Raw genomic sequence first — 25478 nt, 5'->3', positions numbered from 1 at the left:
TAAAAAGTTCATTTTAAGTAAAAACACAATAAAAAGTTCATTTTAAGTAATACATAATAAAAACTTTATTTTAGGAAAATACATAATAAAAAGTTAATTTTAAGTTAATGCATAATAAAAAGTTAATTTTAAGTAAATACACAATAAAAAGTTAATTTTAAGTAAATGCACAATAAAAAGTACATTTTAAGTAATACATAATAAAAACTTTATTTTAAGAAAATACATAATAAAAAGTTAATTTGAAGTAAATGCACAATAAAAAGTTAATTTTAAGTAAATACACAATAAAAAGTAACTTTTAAGTTATACATAATAAAAAGTTTATTTTAGGAAAATACATAATTAAAAAAGTTAATTTTAAGTAAATGCATAATACAAAGTTCATTTTAAGTAAATACACAATAAAAAGTTAATTACTTTACATTGCTTTGTGAAAACTGCCCATGATGCCGGTGAGTACCAGAGGGAGTTGGTCCGCCAGTGAACGTTGACATACTAACCCAAAAGGCTCTCTCGGAGCCCGTGTTTGTTTATATACAATGCGTCCGGTAAACTCTTGTTTGTTTACGACAGCAGGTCATTTTAAAGGTATGCTAAGTTGTGACCTCGTCGTCTCCACAGATACATTCCTCCCTTGTTGTGGGGCAAGAACGGACACCTCCAGACGGCCCTGTACGGCAAGATGGGGCGCGTCAACACGCCGACGCTCTCCGGGACCCGCAAGTTCCTGCTGATGCCGGACGGGGCCACGGCGACCTTTGACCTCTTTGAAGCTCTCGGAGATCACAGCACGGGAGGTCAGTGGCAACTATACCGGTCTGACCGGCGGAGCGACAACGCGGCTCTCGGCTTTTTTTGTTCCACAACACACAAAACTTCTGTCTTTTAAAAACACTTCTTTTTTTTGAAGAAGAAGATATCAGCGATTTATAATTTTTTTTTGTTGAAATGTTCCTGTCTGTTTTGAAGCTGAAGTAACTGTGGACTCATCACAACATACAGTATGCCAGAGCTGGAGGACCACTAATTACTCCCGAGAGCGAAAAATGCCCCACATTTCAACCACTAATGAAGTCAACACACACACAACGTCCATTTTTTACACCCACACATGACTCCACTTTGTGTGTTTGTGTCTGACAGATGACGTTACCATGGTAATCTGCCCTGGGATCGGTAACCATAGCGAGAAGAACTACATCCGTACCTTCGTGGATCACTCCCAGCGGCGCGGTTACCGCTGCGCCGTGCTCAACCACCTGGGAGCCCTGCCCAACGTGGAGCTCACCTCGCCGCGCATGTTCACCTACGGTGAGGGGGCGGGGCTTCGGCAGACGTTACCGTGACGGGGGGGGGGGGGGGGAACGTGGAGAGGAGAGTTCAGAGTTTGCGGGCGACAAAGCAACACAACGTGTCGTACGTTGGAAACCTCCCAACACAAGTTCATCCTGTCTGTCTACCTGTCTGTCTACCTGTCTGTCTACCTGTCTGTCTACCTGCCTATCTACCTGTCTGTCTGTCTACCTGCCTGTCTACCTGTCTGTCTACCTGTCTGTCTACCTGCCTGTCTACCTGCCTGTCTACCTGTCTGTCTGTCTACCTGTCTGTCTGTCTACCTGTCTGTCTACCTGCCTGTCTGTCTACCTGTCTGTCTACCTGCCTGTCTTGTCTTGCCTGTCTACCTGTCTGTCTACCTGTCTGTCTACCTGTCTGTCTACCTGCCTGTCTACCTGTCTGTCTACCTGTCTGTCTACCTGCCTGTCTACCTGTCTGTCTACCTGTCTGTCTGCCTGTCTGTCTACCTGCCTGTCTGTCTACCTGCCTGTCTTGTCTTGCCTGTCTACCTGTCTGTCTACCTGTCTGTCTACCTGCCTGTCTGTCTACCTGTCTGTCTACCTGCCTGTCTGTCTGTCTACCTGTCTGTCTACCTGTCTGTCTACCTGTCTGTCTGTCTACCTGTCTGTCTGTCTACCTGTCTGTCTACCTGCCTGTCTGTCTACCTGCCTGTCTTGTCTTGCCTGTCTACCTGTCTGTCTACCTGTCTGTCTTGTCTTGCCTGTCTACCTGTCTGTCTACCTGTCTGTCTACCTGCCTGTCTACCTGTCTGTCTGTCTACCTGCCTGTCTGTCTACCTGCCTGTCTTGTCTTGCCTGTCTACCTGTCTGTCTACCTGTCTGTCTACCTGCCTGTCTGTCTGTCTACCTGTCTGTCTGTCTACCTGTCTGTCTACCTGCCGGTCTTGTCTTGCCTGTCTACCTGTCTTGTCTACCTGTCTGTCTACCTGTCTGTCTACCTGTCTGTCTGTCTACCTGTCTGTCTACCTGCCTGTCTTGTCTTGTCTGTCTACCTGTCTGTCTACCTGTCTGTCTACCTGTCTGTCTACCTGCCTGTCTGTCTACCTGTCTGTCTGTCTACCTGTCTGTCTACCTGTCTGTCTGTATACCTGTCTGTCTACCTGTCTGTCTGTCTACCTGTCTGTCTACCTGCCTGTCTTGTCTACCTGTCTTGTCTACTTGCCTGTCTACCTGTCTTGTCTACCTGCCTGTCTACCTGCCTGTCTACCTGCATGTATCCTGACAGCTTTGGGTGCAGCAGCCATGTTTGTTGTTTACCTTTCAGAGTAATGTCGTTGGGCCTGAAGCCGTCGTGCTCCGGCGTGTTGACCTCCTCCCTAGATTTAGAGACTTCTGGAGTTGCGCTTGTAAAAGAGAGTTTGAAATGTGTTTTTAAATCTCGCGTGCTCTTGCCGGTTCCCCAGGATTACCAGCCTCCTTGTTGTTGTCGTATTGATGAAGAAGCGCCTCCCCTCCATGCAGGTTGCACCTGGGAGTACGCCGCCATGGTGGCCCACGTGAAGCGGGCTTTCCCCCAGACGCTGCTGGTGGCCGTGGGCTTCAGCCTGGGGGGCAACATCGTCTGCAAGTTCTTGGGCGAGAGCCCGTCCAACCAGGACCGGGTGCTCTGCTGCGTCACCGTCTGCCAGGGCTACAACGCCCACAGGTCGGTGTCAACAGAACCGGGACCAGACACGCATCGACGCACTCACACACACATGTACGCATCTGTGTGTTCTGCAGAGTCCAGGAGACGTTCTTCCAGTGGGATCGCTGCAGGAGACTCTACAACTTTGTGCTGGCGGCCCGAATGAAGAAGCTCATCCTGTCACACAGGTGGAGCCAAAACAACCCGAGTTAGAGGACGTGTGAACGATCCAACCAAGTCGCAGCGTTGCTTTATTATTCGGCTTTGTTGTCCTTCGCGTGGAGACGAGTTGTGTCCCTACGGTGCTGATGGAAGTAGACGTGTGCAGAGACACAGCAAGAACAATGTCCGTCTAGTGGTTCTCAAATGTGGGTACGGGAAGGCACTCCCAGGGAGATCAAAAATAAACATTCAAAATTAAAATCCATTCAGAACTCCTTTTAAAATAGTTATTTGATAAATATTCAATCAAATGCCGTTAAAAAGTTTGCGGTCGCCCAGACAATTTAGTGTTTTCCATGAAAACTCACACTTTTTTTTGGTAAAATTGATGGAAAATATAGTTAAGACATTGTTATAAATAATGATTTTTATTTGAGATATTAATGTTGTTGTTCAAACTTGTGGCTCAAAGGAAGGCCAGTTTTAGAGCTTCTCTCAGCAGCATAACTGTTTTCAGCTGCGCTCACATAAAAAGGGTTTTCAAGGGTTTTCTACCCCTCCGTTAGTCTTCTAAGGCGATAACACAATGTAGCATTCGAACACTGGAGATGGGCCTCTACACACCTCTGTAGAGACTTCATTAAACACCAGAGAATAGTCATTTACTGCATTTACTATGTAGAGAGTGTATTTATGATTCATGTAATGTTATTTTCTTTGATAAAAACAGTGCTTTACTTTGAAAAATAAAGACATTTCTTCGTAACCCCCTGACCTGACTGAATCCCTCTGTTGTTCACAGGAGCAGCCTGCTGGGCTTGACCTCCAGCAACATCGGTGAGCTGGAGCTGAGCCGGCTGCACGCCGCCACGTCTCTGATGCAGATCGACGACAGCATCATGAGGTGGGAGGAGCTTTGGGTGGATTTGTCCCCGATGTTATCTTGCCTGGTTTAAATAAAGATTTAATAATAATTATAATAATAATAAGTTATCGCACGATTTGTCCCGCAGGAAATTCCACGGCTACAGCTCCTTGAAGGAGTACTACGAGAAGGAGAGCTGCATGAACTACATCCACAATGTGAGTGGGTTTACTGTGATCTACTACTACTGCTGCTACTACTACTACCTTTACACCTGCCATGTCTTCAGCTACTACTAGTCCTACTGTTACTACCTCTACTGCTTTTGCTGCTGTTGTGAATACTGCAATACTGTTAATAATACTGCAGTACTACATCTCTGAAATTTTTCCATTATGAGACCATTTATTTAACTAAAACAACTATCTGGTACACGACTGGTAATTTACTGTGACTGCTGCAGCATGAGCTGAGCTTAGCATGAAGACTGAAACTGTTGCTTCTACTGGTATCTAGGGTTGGGTACCGAAACCCGGTGCCAATATGGTACCGGTTCCAATACAACCGGTATTACCCGGACCGAAACGCAACGCACATTTCGGTGCTTCTTTCCGGTGCCTGAGCCGATTAAAATTGAAAAAAACTATTGTTGTGAACTTCTCTGGTGACTCCGCCCTGTCAGCAGGTTACGAGCCTATCATTTAACTTTGACAGCGGAGGCTGCGCCGTGTGCAGTGTAGCCAGGTCCGCGGTTTTCCCGCGGAATTGGGCTACTTTTGAAGTGTTGCCGCGGGTTGAATTTTTTGTCCGCTGGTTCGGGTAGACCTATATTTTGCATGCAAATTACATGAATATCTTTAAATAAAAATCCATCTTTTAAATGAAATAATTTATTTATACCCAAATCCTACCAAACTGACTCCAGATCAGCACGTACACGCCGACACATCGGCGCAGTGCCTTCGATCTCCGCGACCTTGTCCGTCACCATGGAAACATTGTCACGTGACATCTAAGCGCTTTGGTGCTAGTGACGTCACGGAGCCCCGAACCAGAGTCTGTAAGTAGAAGTGATTTCCAGCAAAGCAGCAGGGATTTGTGAATCTCACAGGAGCGGTGGGCGGTAGGCGGTTCAGAATCGCCTACACGGGAGGAGCGATTCATAGGCGAGTATGATTATGAATCGCCTACCTCCCCAACGGGGTGGGACGGTTTGGCGAGAATCACCTCGTGTGATTACTCCTACACCCCATCCCGGGGTGGGTTTGGTTCTGTGGGATTCACAAATGGGGCCCTTTTAACCCCTTAGTTTAGTTTAGTTTAGTTTATTTCGATCAGCAAAATATACAACAATCAGAATTCAACAAAAGCAGAAAGTGGCTGACCGAAAGGGTCGAGGCTGAAGCTATCTAGCTTATAAGTGCCCTAACCTATGATTTCTCAAAAAAACTTATTTCAAAGAAACATATATATATATATATATATTAGTGCTGTGAAAAATAACGCATTAATGCGTTATGATTAAATTACAGGATTAATTAGTTAATTTTTTTAACGCATTTAACGCATGCGCAGAATGAGCTTCCAATCCGTCTGTTGTTGGTCGTCTCTACAGCAGCATGTCATTCTGTCTCTACGTGTCGCGTTAACACGACTCCGATCTCCGTCTCGCGCACGCCGCAGAGCTCCGGTGCCGGCGCCTGACGAAAAAAAGTCACTTGCGCCCCTCCTGCCCCCATCATGAAGGAGTTATGCTTAGGACACCAACATGGTTAGCAGCGGTACTGGACATGGACTTTAAAAGCAGTGTATATGATTTGGCACGGGCATATTTTGAGTTCTGATATTGGGCTGGTTTTGTCACACTGTGACACAGACCTGGCAACCCTGGCCGTGTGTGACTACGTGAGCGCGTGTCGAGCACACCAGCGTCAGGCTGGGCGCGATGGGGAGACGTCACGTCCCCTGAACACGTGGAGACCGATTATGACGAGCAGCCTGAACTTAGATTAGTACCGTAACGTTGACTGCAAGTCTTGCATTCATAAAAGTAGCCCAAGAAATAATAAATTTGCCATTATAACCATGCTTAAGCTAGCTCGTAGCTACGAGCTACGAGCGTGACAGTCTGCTAGCAGATGTGTTGATGTACAGCGGGCCTATTCAACTAGCGGCCCGTTTGAGTTTAACTACGGCCCGCAAGACTGCCTGAAAATCAGTATAGCTTGGTAAGAAAAAATAAAACTGACGGACACGCCTCTTTTATACATTGAGACATCTAACCCAGAGCCATTGAGTTTCACTGTTGCCTCAACCAAACCTGTATGGTTACATCTTTATGTTACGCACCCGTGTTGGTTGCCGTTGTTACACCCCTCCTGGTTTTCAGACCTACTGGTTTCCCTGCGCCTGCGTTGTGTTCTCTTCACATCTGCAGCGGGGCTCTGTCTCGCTCACCAGATTCGTCACACATTCACAAACATATTGCTGGAGATCTTCAAGCCACCGTTCATATCCATGTCGGCGGTTACGATTGTATAAGTGAGCAGTGCATCACAGCCACGGATGAAGAAATACATTTTCGAAAAAATAAAAATAAAAAGATCGCCCGACCTGGTTTCGATCCCTTTCACGCAAAAGGAGTCTGCACTCAAAGACATGCAGTCTGTGCGCTGCGCCACCAGATATTAGTGTCATTCCAAGTAATTTATATATTGATCCATTAAGTCACATTTCTTATGTTTTCATGGGAACAGTTTGGTTGAAGGGACCTGAAACAACTGGTTACCTTGAGCGGATATTTACACTTTGAAACATGTTTATAGTGATGCTTGTTCGCACCACTTTTGCCACACAATACCGACGCATTTTCGTGTGTGACTGTTTACCTGTGGAAATATACATTACTGTTTTTAATTTGTAGCCATTATTTGATCAATATTCTGTGCGGCCCTCACACCCCCCGTGACTTTCTTATTCGGCCCACTTGCTACTGAAGTTGAATAGCCCTGATGTACAGCGATCCCGGCTGTATACCCGGTGTTACCGGGAATATAATGACAGAGGAATAAAGACCGTGGGGCATCACTTTGTTTCAGTGGAACTCTCGCTGTCAGAAGCAAAACTTTATTTGTCACGTGTCATCTTCAGTACCTCTGATTGGTTGTTCTCTTTGCCCATCAACACAGTGACAGGATTAACCCTATAAAGTCTGCACATGACAATACATATCACATCATATAATGGAGAACATATATTGTGTATGTTAACAGTCTGATATCCGTTGTTTGTCAGTGCTCCATGATAACGGCTTCTACAGGGAATATGGCCGAAGAGGTTTTTAATGTCCTCATTGTGCTTTAAAAAAAAAAAAGTATCGGTTCAGGCACCGTTTAGGCACCGGTATCGTTTTAAAAGTACCGGTTTAGCACCGGTATCTGAAAAAACCCAAACGATACCCATCCCTACTGGTATCACTATAGTACCATTGCTTCAACATATTCTACTATATATAAATATACAAATAAATATATATATATAAATATATTCCAAATTAAATATATATTTATTTTGGGATATATTTATTTTTATATATTTGTGTATATATATATATATATATTATTTGTGAATATATATATATATTTGTGTATATTTATTTGTGTATATATTTATTTTTATTTATATAAATAATAAATATATATATTTATATAAATATTATTCTTTATTTTTATATATTTATTTGTAATAAAAAATAAAAATATTTATTTCATTCATGGATGCTGCTCCATACAAATTAATTAATAAAGGCGCTGTTGTTCCATCACCAGGTTGCCGTGCCGATGTTCCTCATCAACTCGTTAGACGACCCGCTCATCCATCAGTCACTCCTGGAAATACCACGCGCACTCGCAGGTTTGTGTTCATTTATCGGATTTGTTGATATTTGGGTTCTGACGATAACAACGATGTCGTTCGCTATATTATATATATCTCTTTGTTTTATCTAAATGGATGAAAAGTAAACCTGACACAGAAAATTAAAACACTTAATTTGTCCGGCTAATCTTTATCTTATTAAATGTAATATGTCTTGGCAGAAAAGCCTTTCACGAAACCTCGTATATAAGAGACGAAGGCTCTTAAAGGGACAGTGTTTATTTATTCACGAGCTACCCCAGTCTGTGTATTCCTTACAGTAGAAGACAGTCGACACTTTCCCAGTTTACAGAATCACAGAAGGAAAGCAAAACTTCTTTTACCCCGACAAAAAAAGGACCCACTTTTAATACTTTTATATTTAATTTGTGTGACTTTGACTCAAAGTCACACGACGGCACACAATAACCAGCGGGTTGCGGCGCAGTAGACAAGCGACTCTTCTGTTCTGTGAGGTTAAATATAATTTTTGTGTGTGTGTCTCACAGCAAGATGAACCAGAAGAAATATTTAAACTTGTATTCATTTGTTTAGAAGGATCTTGGTAGTATTAGAAGGCTAAACTCCATGAACAACAGTGGTCACTTTCTCCTCTACACACTGTCCCGACTGTGGTAACACACGGAGTACAAGAGCCATAAATACCTCTGACAACCCAACTGTGTTCTACACCTTTAAGAAGCTTTTTAAAACCCGCCTTCAAAGACCAATCAGAAAACGGGTCATAAATGCAACATCCGAATAAAACGATAGCGGTCAGCTGGAGGTATACGGCGTGATCTCCTCCTCCTCCGCGCGCTTTAGAGCAGCGGGGAAAGAAATGCGTTGGGCAGGGGGGCCGAAACCGTTGCTATGGCGACCGGTGTTTTGTTTGTTTTGCGTTGTTCTCCTGGAGAATGAGTGACTACGACAGTCGGAACATTGTCTCGTAAAAAGCTCCCGTTGTCCCACCCCCCCCTCCACGCACACACACACACACACACACACACACACACACACACACACACACACACACACACACACACACACAGGCTTGTTGAATTTTTCAGGGTCATGTGATACGACTAGGCTGTTGGATTATATATAGAGCCGTGTGTGTGTGTGTGTGTGTGTGTGTGTGTGTGTGTGTGTGTGTGTGTGTGTGTGTGTGTGTGTGTGTGTGTGTGTGTGTGTGTGTGTGTGTGTGTGTGTGTGTGTGTGTGTGTGTGTGTGTGTGTGTGTGTGTGTGTGTGTGTGTGTGTGTGTGTGTGTGTGTGTGTGTGTAGGTCACATGCACTGACCCCTCTGTGTTTGAAGCCGTGTGAGCGGTGACCTAAAACCCCGACAAGTGAAATTCTAAACTTCTCTTTCGAAGTGAATTGGTACACGTGGCCATTCGTTCTTCTTCTTCGCTTTCTTCTTCGTCTTGTTCTTCGTCTTGTTCTCGTTCTTCTTCTTGTTCTTCTAGTTCTTCTTCTTGTTCTTCTTGTTCGTCTTGTTCTTCTTCTTCTAGTTCTTGTTATTCTTCTTCTAGTTCTTGTTCTTCTTCTAGTTCTTGTTCTTCTTCTTCTAGTTCTTCTAGTTCTTGTTCTTGTTCTTCTTCTAGTTCTTGTTCTTCTCGTTTTTCTTCTTCTAGTTCTTGTTCTTCTTCTTCTAGTTCTTGTTCTTCTTCTTCTTCTCGTTCTTCTTCTTCTAGTTATTGTTCTTCTTCTCGTTCTTCTTCTTCTAGTTATTGTTCTTCTCGTTCTTCTTCTAATTATTGTTCTTCTTCTCGTTCTTCTTCTTCTAGTTATTGTTCTTCTTCTCGTTCTTCTTCTTCTAATTATTGTTCTTCTCGTTCTTCTTCTTCTCGTTCTTCTTCTTCTAGTTCTTGTTCTTCTTCTTCTAGTTATTGTTCTTCTTCTCGTTCTTCTTCTTCTAATTATTGTTCTTCTTCTCGTTCTTCTTCTTCTAGTTCTTGTTCTTCTTCTCGTTCTTCTTATTCTCGTTCTTCTTCTCGTTCTTCTTCTTCTTGTTCTTCTTCTTCTCGTTCTTCTTATTCTCGTTCTTCTTGTTATTGTTCTTCTTCTTGTTCTTCTTTTTCTTCTTCTAGTTCTTGTTCTTCTTCTTCTAGTTCTTCTTCTTCTCGTTCTTGTTCTTATTCTTCGTCTTGTTTGTGTTCTTGTTCTTCTTATTCTTGTTGTTCTTCACCACTTGTTCTTCATCTTTTTCTACTTCTACTGTTTCTACTTGTTCTTCTTCTCATGCTTATTATGTTAAAACTTTGTTTTCATCTCCTGAATGTTATGATCAAACAGGAAGGAAACGCACCGAAAGAACAAACGTTGCTACACAAGTTATTTTCTGTGTGTGTGTGTGTGTAGGTGTGTGTTTACACAAGGAACGTCTTGGCCTCGCAGTCAGTCAACTCCACGGAGCAGAAGGGCTGAATTATTAAAACGTCACCCAGACGAGATCTACACGGCCGATAGCGCTTCACCTGGAGAAGAAAAGAAAGAGTGACATAACGAGTGAAGAACGCTCTAGAAGCGCCTCTCACCTCCAGGTTCACGTGTCAAAGGTCACCAGAGGTCACAAGCTCATTTGTCAGGCGCTATAAAATCAGGAAGTTTATCTTTGACAGCTGAATTCTTTCTTTGTCCCTTCATGAATGAACTACAGCTGCTTTAGTGATGACTCAGCGTTTCCTTCCGGAGGCGCGTCGTACAGTCGTCAATGTTTCGTGGTTCTTCTGTGAATGAACTCTCATCACCTCGCCGCCTCCTCCCGCAGAGACGATGCCCAACGTGACCTTCGCCCTGACCCAGCACGGGGGCCACCTGGGCTTCTTCGAGGGCGCCATGCTGTTCCCGCAGCCGCTCACCTGGATGGACAAGGTGGTCGTCCAGTACGCCGACGCCATCTGCCACTGGGACAAGATCCGGCCGGCGTGCCAGAGGAGCGGCGGCCGGCAGGACGTGAGCGCCTGCCTGAAGAGAACGCGGGGAACCGACCGGAGTCTGGAGACCGAACGATAGACCCCCAAAACTACAACTCCTCCGCCATCTTTGCTCCACGTCGTCGGGGACCCAGCGGCCTCGAGAGGGGTCGGCGCGTAGTTCTGGGAAATGTAGGAAGTCTCCGAAATGGATGAGGCGAAAGTTCAAGTGTGTGTGTGGGGGGGGGGGGGGGGCGTTAAATTATGTACGTGGGCGCGTGGAAGGGGCCGGAAAATGTAACGCGACCCTCGTGTTGAATCGGTCCTTTCCTCTTGTTCCTCCCAGTGTAACACCAGTTCACCCTCTGCTGGAAAGCAGGGTGATATAATTAGTGGTGGGGGGGGGGGTTGACCTCTGACCTCTGACCTCTGACCTGTGTGTAGTAAGAAGAGAAAAGGTGTGTTTCTCGACGTGAATAAATCCAATATTCATACGAACGACGCACAACAAAAAGTGTAACGCCTTAAAAACCTTTAATTGTAAAATACAGCCGAAGACCCGTCGGTTATGAGGCATATTTTTTATTATTACACCTATTTAACCAGATATTACAAGTGCCTCTAATACAAATGTGCAATCTGCAGCAACGTGTGGCTGCTCATGAATCACTGAGCTCTCTGACTTTATGGTTCACCGTTATGACCCCCAGCTGTTGCGCAACAAATTAACAGGTTTGTCGTGTTTTTTATTGCAGGAAATGACAACCCCCCCCCCCCCGCGTTCGATTTATATATTATTGAGGCATACTTTTTTGAGCATTTCCATTGTGGTCAGGGACCATGAGACGTTATTATTGTTGCCGTGGACCTTCTGGAAGAAAGACAAAACAAAAAGGACCAAACTGTTTACAACTAAAAAGGAGAGGAGAGGAGAGGAAGATGGGACTCAACCAGTCGGCGTATCGGATCATAAATCCAGCCGTGGACTCTTAATTGATGCACTTACTCAGAAGCAAATGGACCAAAGCACGCTTCACTTTTCAATATGAAAGTAACGTTCGACTTTTAAAAAAATAGTTGTTGCTGCATTGTTGATCCTCAGAAGAAACACGACGGAAGTCTCACATCTTTGAACACGGGAGAATTTTTTTTGGGTGGGTTGTTTTTAAAGCTGCCGGGCGGAGTTTGTCACATAAAAATATTTGCGGAAAAAACAACTTAAATACGGTGAAGAGAGGATGGGGGAAAAAACACTCACAAAACGTACCTCTTTGTGTCTCACGATACGGTTAATTATTCTTCCTCTAAGAGCCGCGGTGACTGTTTTTTATCTGAAGAAATGACTCGTCGTTTATTCCTGTGGATGTTTGATGTGTGAGACAACTTCCTGTGAGCAAACATCCTGCAGTCGGGCTCACTCCACCCAAGTGCGTGCGAGCTTTAATATTAATATTATCGTTATCAGATTTAACACCACTTTGATTCTCTCTCTGTTTTTTAAGGCTGATTTCTAACCTGCAGCAGCGTTGAGTGTCCGGACTGAAGCGGGCAGCGTTGCTTAGCACTTTACTGTCTTTTACTGTGTTTGTTCTTTATCAGCGTATTGGGTGTAACCTTTTTGTAATCTAATGGCGGTGCACAGTCGTGACTGATTAGTCACATTTTGCCCCATAATAAAAATATTTTTCACATTCGATTTTTCTTTTTCCCGGTGCGACCATTGTTCAACGTCTCGAGGTGTGGCGGTCCAGACCGATAAACGGGGTTCATACGGTCATGAGAAACCTTGAAGTCATGAAATTTCAAAGAAATGTTTATTTCCAGACATTCTTTTTATCAAGTTTTGGAAAAGTCACAGAAATGTATTATGTTCATTTACACAGTTTGATTAAAAGAATAAACATGTATATAAATATGTATTCTTTTAATCAAACTATTGTCTCATTAATTGGTCATTTAATGGATATACTCGTGTATACATCGAGATTTCACAAAATGTTTGGTGATGGAAATTTGGTTTAAAATCCTTGACATCCTTTGGTCAACATGAATATGAACCCTGAATATAACTCATAACTTTTCCTCCATCTGGGTAACATTTAAAACGTTCTAAAAATATTTTGATGCCCAAAACCTACTAGTGACATTTTTCTTCCAGTTTCAGCGTCAGCTTCAAGGGGAAACTTCCCACCGTGCCTCTTAAAGAGACAGGCACCACATTTGAGACGAACATATTCTGGTAGAAACCCTCAAAACTCAAATTTGTACCTGAAAATTAGCACATGTCCTCTTTTTAAGTTCAGCATTTAACTCAAATCCACTAACAGTTTAGATTTGCAAAATTAATGCAAAGACTACAACTTATATACAGTTTATTGTACTTTTTTTTGTGGGTGTACCGGGTGAAACATAATATTCATATAGAAGAACAGAGAGCGAGAGGCACTAGTGTCTGAAGGAGCGCTGAGACCTCATGACATTAACAAACTTTAATGTATCTGACTGGCTTTTGCATTATTATATTTTTGCTCGTGAACTTCACATCATGTAAACTTTACAGCGAGGACTATTTCCCACCCGTGCTTTTAGATTAAGCCCCGCCTCCCAGACCTGCCACTCACTTCAATTCTTAAATTTACTTGGAAATGTGCCGAGGATGCAGAGGAGGAACACGCGCCGCCGCTTATGATTTCATTACAGTAACGACCTTGTTGGTGACCTTCGGCGACCTCTGAGGTCTCGTGTTGGTGAATCCGTGAGAACCAACGGACCCTGAAAAGAACATTGTGAATCTAATCTTTTCAAAAACAACAACAACAAGGAGGCATCCAAACCCCGCCTGCACAAAACTGCTTCAATGGGCAAAAGCAGATGTAACACTTTTCTTTTTTACGCATCACAAGTTCATTCGTCTCATTTAAAAGTCTTTAAACTACGAAGGTTGATTTTCACTCTGTTGATCAGTGGCTGCCTCAAGGTAGGACATCGTAAACATGGAAGAACAATCAAACCTCTAAATCAGTGTGCAGTTATTGATTTAAACATCTCCGCAACGACACAAAGTAAAGAACCACCAAACGGTTGGAGCAGAGAGCGGCGTTCTGTCGGCCTTTGTGCGGAGCTCTTGAACGCAACACGCGCTCCACACTCTCACTCATTACTTTTCTTCCGACGGCCTCGCGGCTCCACTCTGGGCCCCCGGCCGTGTGATGGCTGGTGGCGCAGAGGGAGGCCAGAGGGTGTTTTCTTCCTCTTCAGTCGAACAGCTTGGCCGCCGTGGCCTTGCCGTCGTACTTTGAGCCTTTTCCATCGAACTCGGAGGGCAGGATGTCGGCATCGAACTCCTTGTAGTAGTTTTCCAGCTCGTCCCCGTGGACGAACACCTGGTGGGAGCGAAGAAGGAAAGGTCAGGGGTGTGGGTGTGTGTGTGTGTGTGTGTGTTCACCACATGACTGTCCAACATGTGAGATGTGTGGTACCCTGAAGTCCTTATAAGCCAGTGCAACAGAGAGTTAAGTATAATTAAATAAAACATGAGATGCTAAAAGTAAAAAAACATTTTGGTGTTACATGAAATATGATTTAAATATTAAAGTAAAAAGAAACATCTTCAAATCTGTGTGTTAAATCTAAAAGCTTAAGGCTACATTAACATAATACAAATATATTATAGCATATCTTTTACATAAAATTTGATTTAAATTATAATTTTTACAGGAAATATGATTGAAATAAAAAAAATCTTCAAATGTGTGTTAAATCCAAAAGGTAAATTAACATAATATATTATGGCATATTTTTACATGAAATATGATTTAAATAAAAAATTCAAAACATAAATCTTAAAATATGTGTGTTGAATCCAAAAGCAAAAAAAGGAAATACAAATATATTAAAGCATATTTTTTACATAAAATATGATTTAAATTATATTTTTACATGAAATATTTAAATTAAAAAGTCAAAACATAAATGTTCAAATCTGTGAGTTAAATCCAAAAGCTAAATAAAAATAATGAAAATATATTGTAGTATATTTATTATTGCTGAGGCTGTATTTATTTCACAACCTGGTCTGAAAAAAAAAAAAAAAAGGAAACACGGCCTCAGAGCATAAAAAGGATTAAACCCGCTCTGACTGTTTCCTGTGATGGGGTCATGTGACGCTCCATGGTGGAGGTGGTGTGTGTGTGTGTGTGTGTGTGTGACTCACTCTCTCCAGCAGCTTGCTCTTCATGAGCGGTTTGACCATGTTGTATGTGGTGGTGAAGTACCACGGCTGGTGGATGAAGTGCACGGCTTTGAACCGAGCCGGGAACGAATTCTGGAGAACCAGACGGCGTTTGGTGATATATATATAACGGATATATTATACACACACTACCGATCAAAAGTTTGGGGTCACTTAGAAATGTCTTTATTTTTCAAAGTAAAGCACTGTTTTTTATCAATAAAGATAATATTAAATAAATCATAAATACACTCTCGACATAGTTAATGCGGTAAATGATTATTCTCTGGTGTTTAATGAAGTCTCTCCAGAGGTGTGTAGAGGCCCATCTCCAGTGTTCTAGTGGTACATTGTGTTATCGCCTTAGAAGACTAACGGAAGGGTAGAAAACCCTTTTTATGTGAGCGCAGCTGAAAACAGTTATGCTGCTGAGAGAAGCTCTAAAACTGGCCTTCCTTTGAGCCACAAGTTTAAAGAACAACTTTAATATTTCAAATAAAAATCATTATTTCTATGTCTTGACTATTTTCTATTCTTTTTTAAATTAATTTGATAAATAAAAGTCTGAGTTTTCATGGAAAACACCAAATTGTCTGGGTGACACCAAACTTTTGAACGGGAGTATATATATATATATATATATTGTATATATATATACTTTTGAACAGTAGTGTACAGGACTGTCTCAGAAAATTAGAATATTGTGATGAAGTTCTTTATTTTCTGTAATGCAATTAAAAAAACAAAAATGTCATGCATTCTGGATTCATTACAAATCAACTGAAATATTGCAAGCCTTTTATTCTGATTTATTGCTGATTATGGTTTACAGCTTAAGAAAACTCAAATATCCTATCTCTAAATATTAGAATATCATGAAAAAGTATACTAGTAGGGTATTAAACAAATCACTTGAATTGTCTAATTAACTCGAAACACCTGCAAGGGTTTCCTGAGCCTTGACAAACACTCAGCTGTTATAAATCTTTTTTTTTACTTGGTCTGAGGAAATATTACAATTTTATGAGATAGGATTTTAGAGTTTTCTTAAGCTGTAAGCCATAATCAGCAATATTAAAAGAATAAAAGGCTTGCAATATTTCAGTTGATTTGTAATGAATCCAGAATTCAATTCAATTCAATTCAATTCAGTTTATTTGTATAGCCCAATTTCACAAATTACAAATTTGTCTCGGAGTGCTTTACAATCTGTACACATAGACATCCCTGCCCCAAAACCTCACATCGGACCAGGAAAAACTCCCAAATAACCCTTCAGGGGGAAAAAAAAGGGAAGAAACCTGGAGGAGAGCAACAGAGGAGGATCCCTCTCCTAGGATGGACAGATGCAATAGATGTAATGTGTACAGAAGGACAGATTTAGAGTTAAAATACATTCAATGAATATGACAGAGTGTATGAATAGTTCATAGTAGGCATATTCCACGATGGAGACCTCCACGATCCATCAGGCAGATGGCGGTGGGGAGGAGGAGGGCGGAGTCTCAACAGGACAGTGGCGTAGTCATGAGCAGGAATTCCACGACCCAGACGATCCATCAGGCAGATAGGATCTATGCCGTCTCATAGGGTCCGATGACCCCATGAGACGAAAGTCAAAAGGACTTCCGGGAGAAAGCAGAGTTAGTAACGTGTGATTGAGAGATGAAAATTCATCCTTAAGGAGAGAAAAAGAGGAGATAGGTACTCAGTGCATCCTAAACGTCCCCGGCAGCTATAAGCCTATAGCAGCATATCAAGGGGCTGGACCAGGGCAAACCTGATTCAGCCCTAACTATAAGCTCTGTCAAAGAGGAAGGTCTTAAGTCTACTCTTAAACGAGGTGACTGTGTCTGCCTCCCGGACTGAAATTGGAAGCTGGTTCCATAAAAGAGGAGCTTGATAACTAAAGGCTCTGGCTCCCATTCTACTTTTTAAGACTCTAGGAACTACAAGTAGTCCGCATTTAGTGAGCGAGCTCTCTAGTGGGGCAATATGGTACGACAAGCTCCTTAAGATATGATGGAGCATCACCAATCAAGGCTTTGTAGGTTAAGAGAAGAATTTTAAAAGTGATTCTTGATTTTACTGGGAGCCAGTGCAGAGCAGCTAGTGCAGGAGTGATGTGATCTCTTTCTTAGTTTTAGTGAGAACACGAGCTGCAGCATTCTGGATCAACTGAGGGACCTAAGAGATTTATTAGAGCAGCCTGATAATAAGGAGTTGCAGTAATCCAGTCTCAAGTAACGAACGCGTGAACCAATTTTTCTGCATCTTTTGAGACAAGATGTGCCTGATTTTGAAATATTACGTAGATGAAAGAATGCAGTCCTTGAGATTTGCTTTACGTGGGAGTTAAAGGACAAGTCCCGATCAAAGATAACGCCAAGATTCTTTACAGTGGTGTTGGATGCCAGGGCAATGCCGTCTACAGAAACCACATCACCAGATAATTGATCTCTGAGGTGCTCAGGGCCGATTAAAATTACTTCGGTTTTGTCTGAGTTTAACATCAAGAAGTTGCAGGTCATCCATGTTTTATGTCTTTAAGACATGCTTGAATTTTACAGAGTTGGTTGCTCTCCTCTGGTTTTATCGATAAATATAGTTGAGTGTCATCTGCATAACAATGAAAGTTTATGGAGTGTTTCCTGATAATATTGCCCAAAGGAAGCATGTATAAGGTAAATAAAATTGGTCCAAGCACAGAACCTTGTGGAACTCCGTGATTAACGTTGGTGGTTATCGAGGCGTCATCGTTACAAATACAAACTGAGATCGATCTGATAAATAGGATTTAAACCAAATTAGTGCCGTGCCTGAAATGCCAATCGACTGCTCCAGTCTCTGTAACAGGATGTCATGGTCAATGGTGTCGAATGCAGCACTAAGGTCTAACAAGACCAGGACAGAGAGGAGTCCTTTATCTGCTGCCATTAAGAGGTCATTTGTAATTTTCACCAGTGCCGCTCGGTGCTGTGGTGTTTTCTAAATCCTGATTGAAATTTCTCAAATAAACTATTATGATGTAGAAAGTCGCACAACTGATTTGCGACCACTTTCTCAAGGATCTTGGAGAGGAAGGGGAGGTTAGAGATCGGTCTGTAGTTAGCCAATACCTCTGGATCCAGAGTGGGCTTCTTCAGGAGAGGTTTAATAACAGCCACCTTGAAGGAGTGTGGTACGTGGCCTGTTAGCAGAGACACATTGATAATATCTAATAGAGAGCCGCCAATTAAAGGCAAAACGTCTTTAAGTAATGCATGACATTTTTGTTTTTTTAATTGCATTACAGAAAATAAAGAACTTTATCACAATATTCTAATTTTCTGAGACAGTCCTGTATATGTATATATATATATAAATATATATTGTATATATATATACTTTTGATCGTTAGTATATACACACTTTTGAACGTTAGTATATTATATATATATTATCTAACCAATCAGACGCAAGGGAGTAATCCAGATAATCCTGGGTGAGGAATGTGGTCAGAATAAGACAAAACCAAATGTTCTACTCTATAGTTTTGCAGGATTTACAACCTTTTCTAAATACGGTTTAAATAAATAAAGCATCCCTCTCACCTGCAACATGTCCACCATCTTCTTGAGCTCCGTGGGTTTGATTCCCGCCGCCTGCTGCATGGTGAAGCCCTTGAAGTTCTCGATGATGCAGAAGCCGTTGATCTGAGTCTCCTCATTCTCCAGAAGCTTCTCCAGGATCACGCAGTAGGCACGCAGGATCTACACACACACACACACATGTACACACACGTACATATGTACACACACACACATACATACATATATATATACACACACGCATACACACACACACATACACACAGGTACATACGTAGATACACACACATACATATATATATACACACACGCATACATACATACACACACACACACATATACACACATGTACACACACACACGCATACAAACATACACACACACACACACGCATACATACATACACATATATACATACACACATGTACACACACACGCATACATACATACACACACATATATACACACACACATACACACATGTACACACACACACATATATACATACACACACACATACATACATGCAAACGCCCACACACACATATGAATACACACACAAAAACATTCAGACACACGCACACGCACGTACACACACAGACACACGCACACAAATACACACACGCACATCCACACACACAGACACGCACACACACAAATACACACACACACAGACACGCACACACACAGACAGGTTACAAAGGAATCCTGGACCCATGTGAATGAAAAGCGATGCGTGTGCTTTCCCAGGTGCATTGTGGGGGATGGTGTCGCGCCTCGTCGAAGGTGATCTCCTCGTAGTCCCAGTTCTCGATGTTGAAGAGCAGAACCACGCGGCCGGACTTGTCCCGGCTGGGCAGGACGCCGGGGTAGCCGGCCTCGATGGTGCTGCGCACGGCCTCGGGGGTCAGGCTCTCAAACAGCTCGGGGTACGCCTTCCTGAAGCGCACGTAGCCTGGGGCACACGGGAGGTCACTGTGGGGTCACTGTGGGGTCACTGTGGGGTCACTGTGGGGTCACTGTGGGGTCACTTCAACATATACAGGGAGTTTTATTTTGTTCTATAACACTTTAGTGGATTCATTCACTATTTTAATTGTGTTCTTTCCTATGAATGAAAAAGTGAGGATTGGGTCTCGAAAAACAATTCCATCAGTTTGGGAGGAGTTGAACATCCCATAATGATCGGAATTTTTTTAAATTTTTTTTTATAGTTGTACATTTTAAAACAATATTTTGTCAATAACAAAATCTAATTATTGATTTTAGTCTAAACATGATTTGATTTCTTTGATGGAGCCGTTTATATTTGTAAATCCATCATTATAATATAATCCAGTGTTTTAATATTACGAAGTATATCTCCTCAAGTACGGTACTTACATTTTTTTATTGAGTATTTCCAATTCAAGCTACTTTTTTTACTCGTGTATGTTTTACTCATACTTTTAATTTAAATTACTTTGCAGATTCAAATTATGAAAACTAAATGTAACTCAACTCATCAATGATTATGTTTTATTATGGATTAAAGCTACCGAGCTGAACTACACATGAACAATTTTATCAGTTTGGGTCTCAGTGGAAATATATATATATATATATATATGTACATATATATATATAGTTGTATATTTGAAAACAATATTTATTATATATTATTAATTTAGTCTAAACATCATTGGTTTTCTTTGGAGACGTATATAAATATATCATTATAATATAATCCAGTGTTTTAATATTACTAAGTATATCTCCTCAAGTACGGTATTTACATTGTTTCGGTACTTGTACTTTAATTGAGTATTTCCAATTCAAGCTACCTGTGTATGTTGTAATCATTACTTTTAATTGAAGTTACTTTATTAAATCTAAAAATAACTCAACTCATCGATGATTATGTTTTATTCTGGATTAAAGCTACCAAGCTGTAAACAAAGCAGACGGGACGACACCTGAACGCATCACTAATTATACACCAGTAATATAACACATGAAGATTATTAAATAAACCATTCTTCAGACTTTAAGTATATTTTCGATGCTGATAAAACACACACATGAGCACGTTTGTCATTGTTGTGTGTTGAGTGTGTCGGATACACACGTGTGTGTGTGTGTGTGTGTGTGTGTGTGTTACTGTCTCTCCCTCGTACCCTTCATGAGGTCGAAGGCTCTGGGCACGTCGTACTTCCGGGCCCGGATGAAGCGGACCAGCAGGCTGTCGGGCTTCTCCCCGAACGTGTCCAGAACCCCCTTGGCCAGCTCGTCGCCGGCCTCGGCCTTCTCCTTCACGATGCCGCGCAGCTCCTTCGCCGCGGCGACCTTCTTCTCGTCCGTCTCGTTCAGCTCGTCCTTGGCCTGAAGGGGGCGGAGCCGGACGCAACGCTTCACTCGCGTGAGTTCGAGCCGCCGCTCGACTGTTGTCGGCTTTTTTCCACGCTTCATTCGCGCCTTCGAGGGGGCGTGGCTTATCTCTGTGGCTCGTCTCCGCGGAAACCGTTCTCGTTTCCTTCAGAAGAACTAACCGCGAGTTCTGCTTTATGCGTGTTGAGGACGTCCCGCGAACGCCGGAACATCCAACGCCCTCGTGTTCGGGTTCAAAACATTAATATTAATAACAAACTGTCTGGTGTGTTTTGGAGTTGGAGGTGATATGTCCCTTCGGGGTTGCCGTAGAGAGGAAAAGTAACGGAACAAATAAATGGAGAGTGAAGCCGTGGGCTGAACGGCGTGTCTGATCTCCCGACTGTTTTGTTAACTTGTTATAAGAGCATCTCACACACAAACCCAGAACGCTAAGTTACAATATCATATATATATTTATTCATAACACCACCCGAAGGCTCACACAGCTCGGTGACTTTCCCCGACTACATCTGAATGACTTCCTCTTCCAGTTAAATTCACCAATGGCGGAGCAGCTCAACGCTGATTGGCTTTCGCAACTCGGCGTCGGGCGATTTTTGAAATATAATATTAGTTTAAATATTTCAATTTACGGCCGAAAAGGCGAATTTTTCGCCTCGTGCGACTCGTGTCAAATTAGCGTCTGTCGCAACCACTCGCATCTAATTCCTCCATTTATGGTGAACTTCTTTCATGGACCATTATCACGAGGAAAACCTCCGCCGGTGAGGTTAGTGCTACTTGAAAGTCTCTCGCATCTTCAGGCTCTCTGAGCTCAACTTCGTTTCTGTCGTAATCCTGGTGATCTAGTTTAAAGGAGCAGTGTGAAGGCTGTAGCGGCATCTAGTGGTGAGGTTGTAGAATGCAACCGACTGAACACGTCTCCCTTTCCGCCCTTTTGGAACGTTGTATTCCATTCCTGCTACGTACTGGCCCTTTAATACAGGGCAAGCGGTACCTTGCCGTGCGGTGATTGAACTGCATGTTGTTGTTGCTGTGGTTTTACCTTCTGCTTGGTGTGGTCCGGCAGGCTGGCGCAGGGTCCAAACACGGGCCCGTGGTCCTTGACGGTGAGCCGCTCCAGCTTGGCCCTCAGAGCCTGCTCCTCCTCCGACACCATGCGGTACGTTCCACTCTGGAGGAAGAGAGCGTCGTCCGTCAGGGCGAAAGCCATTTTGACCTCGCCGGCAGCTCAACGGCGTAGCAAATTATTTAGTTTGACAGTCCTGCAGTTTGTATTTCTGATCAAATACAAACTTCTTTCACGTCACCTTTTCATTATGAAGTAACGGCACGGTGTCTCCATGACTAAAATCTGCATCCAAAAAGCTAAAATATTAAAAGTCAACATTGAGCCTCGTTGGCATTCGGCAAATATCTGATTGATGAGTAGAAAAAGACGACAAGCTCACCGGGCGTTAGATTCCGACATAATTCAATCCTCAATTATTATTATTTTTAAACCCAGCCCTGCACAGAAAGAAGTGGGACGCGGCCCAAAACTAGTCAGATCAAAGCAGCTCTCACTCACAGAATCTATAATTATCTATAGCCACAGAAAAGAAGTAATTTCCACGGTGGACAGGCTTCTTCTGGAGAATTAATACCATTAATAATAGAATATACACTTTTATTAATCCCCAAGGGGAAATTAGTTCTCTGCATTGAACCCATCCTTAGTTATTAAGGAGCAGTGGGCTGCGGTGAAGCAACTGGGGGTTCAGTGCCTTGCTCAAGGACACTTCGACTTGCAACTAATGGGGAGAGCGGGGATCGAACCCACAACCCTGCGGTTGCAGGACGGCCCTCTTACCCCACTGAGCTAAAGCCGCCATTCCATTTAGCTCTGCCAGTTCCAGGACCCCGATGACCCCAATGACCCCGACCCAGAGCGCTTGAACTCCGGTGACCGGAGTTTGTTGCTTGCCCGTTGGCTGGACGCCGCCGTGGTCCGTGGACATCAATAGGCCTCAGTGTTTGATTAATCTCCCTCGAGTCCAGTAAAGCCCACACACACACACACACACACACACACACACACACACACACACACACACACACACACACACACACACACACACACACACACACACACACACACACACACACACACACACACACACACACACACACACACACACACACACACACACCTTGGATCGGTTCAAATAAATAAAAACAAACATTTTCAATGAGTAAAAAGAGTAAACACTCACCACCACGGCCATGTCTTCTGCTCTGTATGTCGGCGTCGTACCGTCTGCAGCAGAAAGACGGGATGGGGGATTAAGAAGAACACAAGAGGAACAAACGGCACCCTGTAGTCCACTTTAATCCCCTTCACATTTAGATCTCACAACTCGGGACACGAGCTCAACGACACGAGTCAAAGGCAGCAGGAAACACACTTTAAAAAAGAGTTTATGCCACTTAAAAAGAAAGAAAGAAAGAAAACCAGAGGATCGACAGAATGAAATCGTACGCCACCTGATGAAGAAGAGAGGAGGAAGAGGAGAGGAGTCTCACCCGTGAAGTGGCCGGCGTCCCCGTGGATGCGAGTGTGTGTGCGTGGGCGACGGGTTCCTGTAATTTGTAGCGGTGGGATTAGCGGCGTCACGCCAGATTACATCCCACTTGTTCTTTCTTCTTTTCAATCAGCATTAAAAAAAAAAAGTGGGCAGCGGGCGGGAGGACGCGATGGCGAGGGGGAGACGTCGGCCAATGGGAGACGAGCGAGAGGGGGCGGAGCCAGGGCATCGTCTTTTGGTGGGATGAGGTCACTCGTGAGTACGCAGGAGGGATGAGGGCGAAAGTGACGGTTTCATGGTCCGGGTCACGTGTGTGGAGGCGTGACGTCGAGCGGGGCGTTCAGGTTCTGGAGTTTGATGTCTCGGGTTCTGGAGTTTGATGTCTCAGGTTCTGGAGTTTGATGGTTCAGGTTCTGGAGTTTGATGTCTCAGGTTCTGGAGTTTGATGGTTCGGGACCAGCAGCGGCAGGAAGGACTTTATTTAATTAGTCTTTAATTAATTTTTAAACTCTGCACACATAAAGAGGGGGAGGGGTTAATAATGTCAAAGGGTTAATTCAGAGATTTAAAACAGAAGAATGAGAAAGAGGACAAACTAAATAGTAAATATGAAGAGTATAAGAAGTAAATATTTATAAATTATTGTTTTTTAAAAACATTTCATCGCGATTAAGCAAGAAGATTAAAACAGAATAATCGTTAAAATAAAGGGGGAAAAAAGAGAAAAAGTTGATTTTTTTTGCAAGTTCACTGCATACCGGAGTCTCTATAAAGAGGTTATATCAAATATATTTGACAAGTTTTATATTCTGGACGCTTCAGAAATCATCTTAAACTAGAGATCCATCATTCTGATTGAGGATGAAAAGCTTCTAAATCGACACACTGATCAGATTAGTTCTCACGTACACAATACATCCGCGTAATGTAAAGGTTACATCAGGTGATCAATTCTGTGAGCACTTCATCTAATGGGGGGGGGGGGGGGGGGGGGTGTCCAGATTAATCTCAGGGGTTTGTGTGGAAACAAATTAACAAAGAGCCACACGTCACTACAACAGGAGGCTGCACTACGGTGTGTTTTCCTCTTCAACATTTGATTTTTAAAGGTCGACTCATGAGTTTGAACTGTGAATAATGTTTAAAATCACAGAACCATAACAAACGTGTGATTATTTAAAGCCACTGAGGAAGTTTTCCACCGACTAAAACACAGATTTATATTTTATAACTTTAATACACACATGCTCATACTGTCCATACATTATGTAAACGGAGCATTCTGCTATACGTTGATAATGAACGACTTTATTACCGTTTACAACTTAAGACAGACTGACAGGTACTGTTAGTTGTTGTTCAGGTATAAATATGCGAGGTGTGTGTGTGTATAAAGTATTTCTGTGAACTCAACATTCTACGGACTCTTCTTGGAGGTCGGCCATCTTCCTGGCGGCGCTCACGTCACACGTGTCTCCTTCTGACGTGACCAGGAAGGAGAACGAAGGAGCAGGAAGGACCAGGGAGGAGCAGGAAGGAGCACGGAGGAGCACGAAGGAGGAGGAAGGAGCACGAAGGAGGAGGAAGGAGCAGGCGGCCAGCTGGTAATCTACCTGATCCCAATAAAGCGATTTGGGGAACAAAATGAGAAACAATGGCGTCTGTGTTCCGCTCCTATAGCCTGAGCCACGGGGCCAAGTTCAGGCTTTACGTGCGTGTGTGTGTAGGTGTGTAGGTGTGTGTGCGTGTGTGTTCATGGGTCGCTTTTGTTTCTGGATATTTCTAGACCAGGGGTGCTCAATACGTCGACCTGCCAGTCGATCGCGGCGTTGTATGGTAGATCGCATGACATAAAAAAAATTACAAATTGTTATAT

At 42.9% G+C, this 25478-nt stretch overlaps 2 protein-coding genes and 1 long non-coding RNA gene across 8 annotated transcripts; 2 read left to right on the top strand and 1 right to left on the bottom strand.

The window, feature by feature from the left end:
* Positions 1-624: 624 nt before the first annotated feature.
* On the top strand, positions 625-12540 carry abhd2b (abhydrolase domain containing 2, acylglycerol lipase b). Its single transcript, XM_056416391.1, has 8 exons — positions 625-800; positions 1147-1314; positions 2820-3003; positions 3081-3173; positions 3950-4051; positions 4161-4230; positions 7840-7924; positions 10700-12540. Exons 1-8 carry the CDS (start codon positions 686-688, stop codon positions 10942-10944), a joined length of 1062 nt encoding a protein of 353 aa, XP_056272366.1. The 5' UTR covers positions 625-685; the 3' UTR covers positions 10945-12540.
* A 101-nt stretch (positions 12541-12641) lies between these two features.
* rlbp1b (retinaldehyde binding protein 1b) lies at positions 12642-23854 on the bottom strand. Of its 6 annotated transcripts, none has more exons than XM_056416394.1 (8): positions 23562-23854; positions 23291-23334; positions 22081-22209; positions 20822-21026; positions 19442-19620; positions 18669-18827; positions 15058-15168; positions 12642-14227 (listed from the first exon to the last, which is right to left on the bottom strand). In XM_056416394.1, exons 2-8 carry the CDS (start codon positions 23300-23302, stop codon positions 14099-14101), a joined length of 924 nt encoding a protein of 307 aa, XP_056272369.1. In that variant the 5' UTR covers positions 23303-23334; positions 23562-23854; the 3' UTR covers positions 12642-14098. The 6 variants fall into 6 exon arrangements, with proteins under 6 accessions (XP_056272369.1, XP_056272370.1, XP_056272367.1 ...); XM_056416395.1 differs by having other exon boundaries at positions 23601-23854; XM_056416392.1 differs by lacking the exons at positions 23291-23334; positions 23562-23854 and adding exons at positions 22346-22403; positions 22487-22901.
* On the top strand, positions 22109-25298 carry LOC130195108 (uncharacterized). Its single transcript, XR_008832019.1, has 3 exons — positions 22109-22197; positions 22919-23074; positions 25096-25298. It is a non-coding gene; the product is annotated as an uncharacterized LOC130195108 (long non-coding RNA).
* Positions 25299-25478: the final 180 nt, after the last annotated feature.

The sequence above is a fragment of the Pseudoliparis swirei genome, chromosome 6 (genome assembly GCF_029220125.1).
Source record: "Pseudoliparis swirei isolate HS2019 ecotype Mariana Trench chromosome 6, NWPU_hadal_v1, whole genome shotgun sequence".
Taxonomy (NCBI): domain Eukaryota; kingdom Metazoa; phylum Chordata; class Actinopteri; order Perciformes; family Liparidae; genus Pseudoliparis; species Pseudoliparis swirei.
The sequence above is the reverse complement of the archived record's forward strand: the minus strand, read 5'-3'. Positions and strand labels throughout refer to the sequence as shown.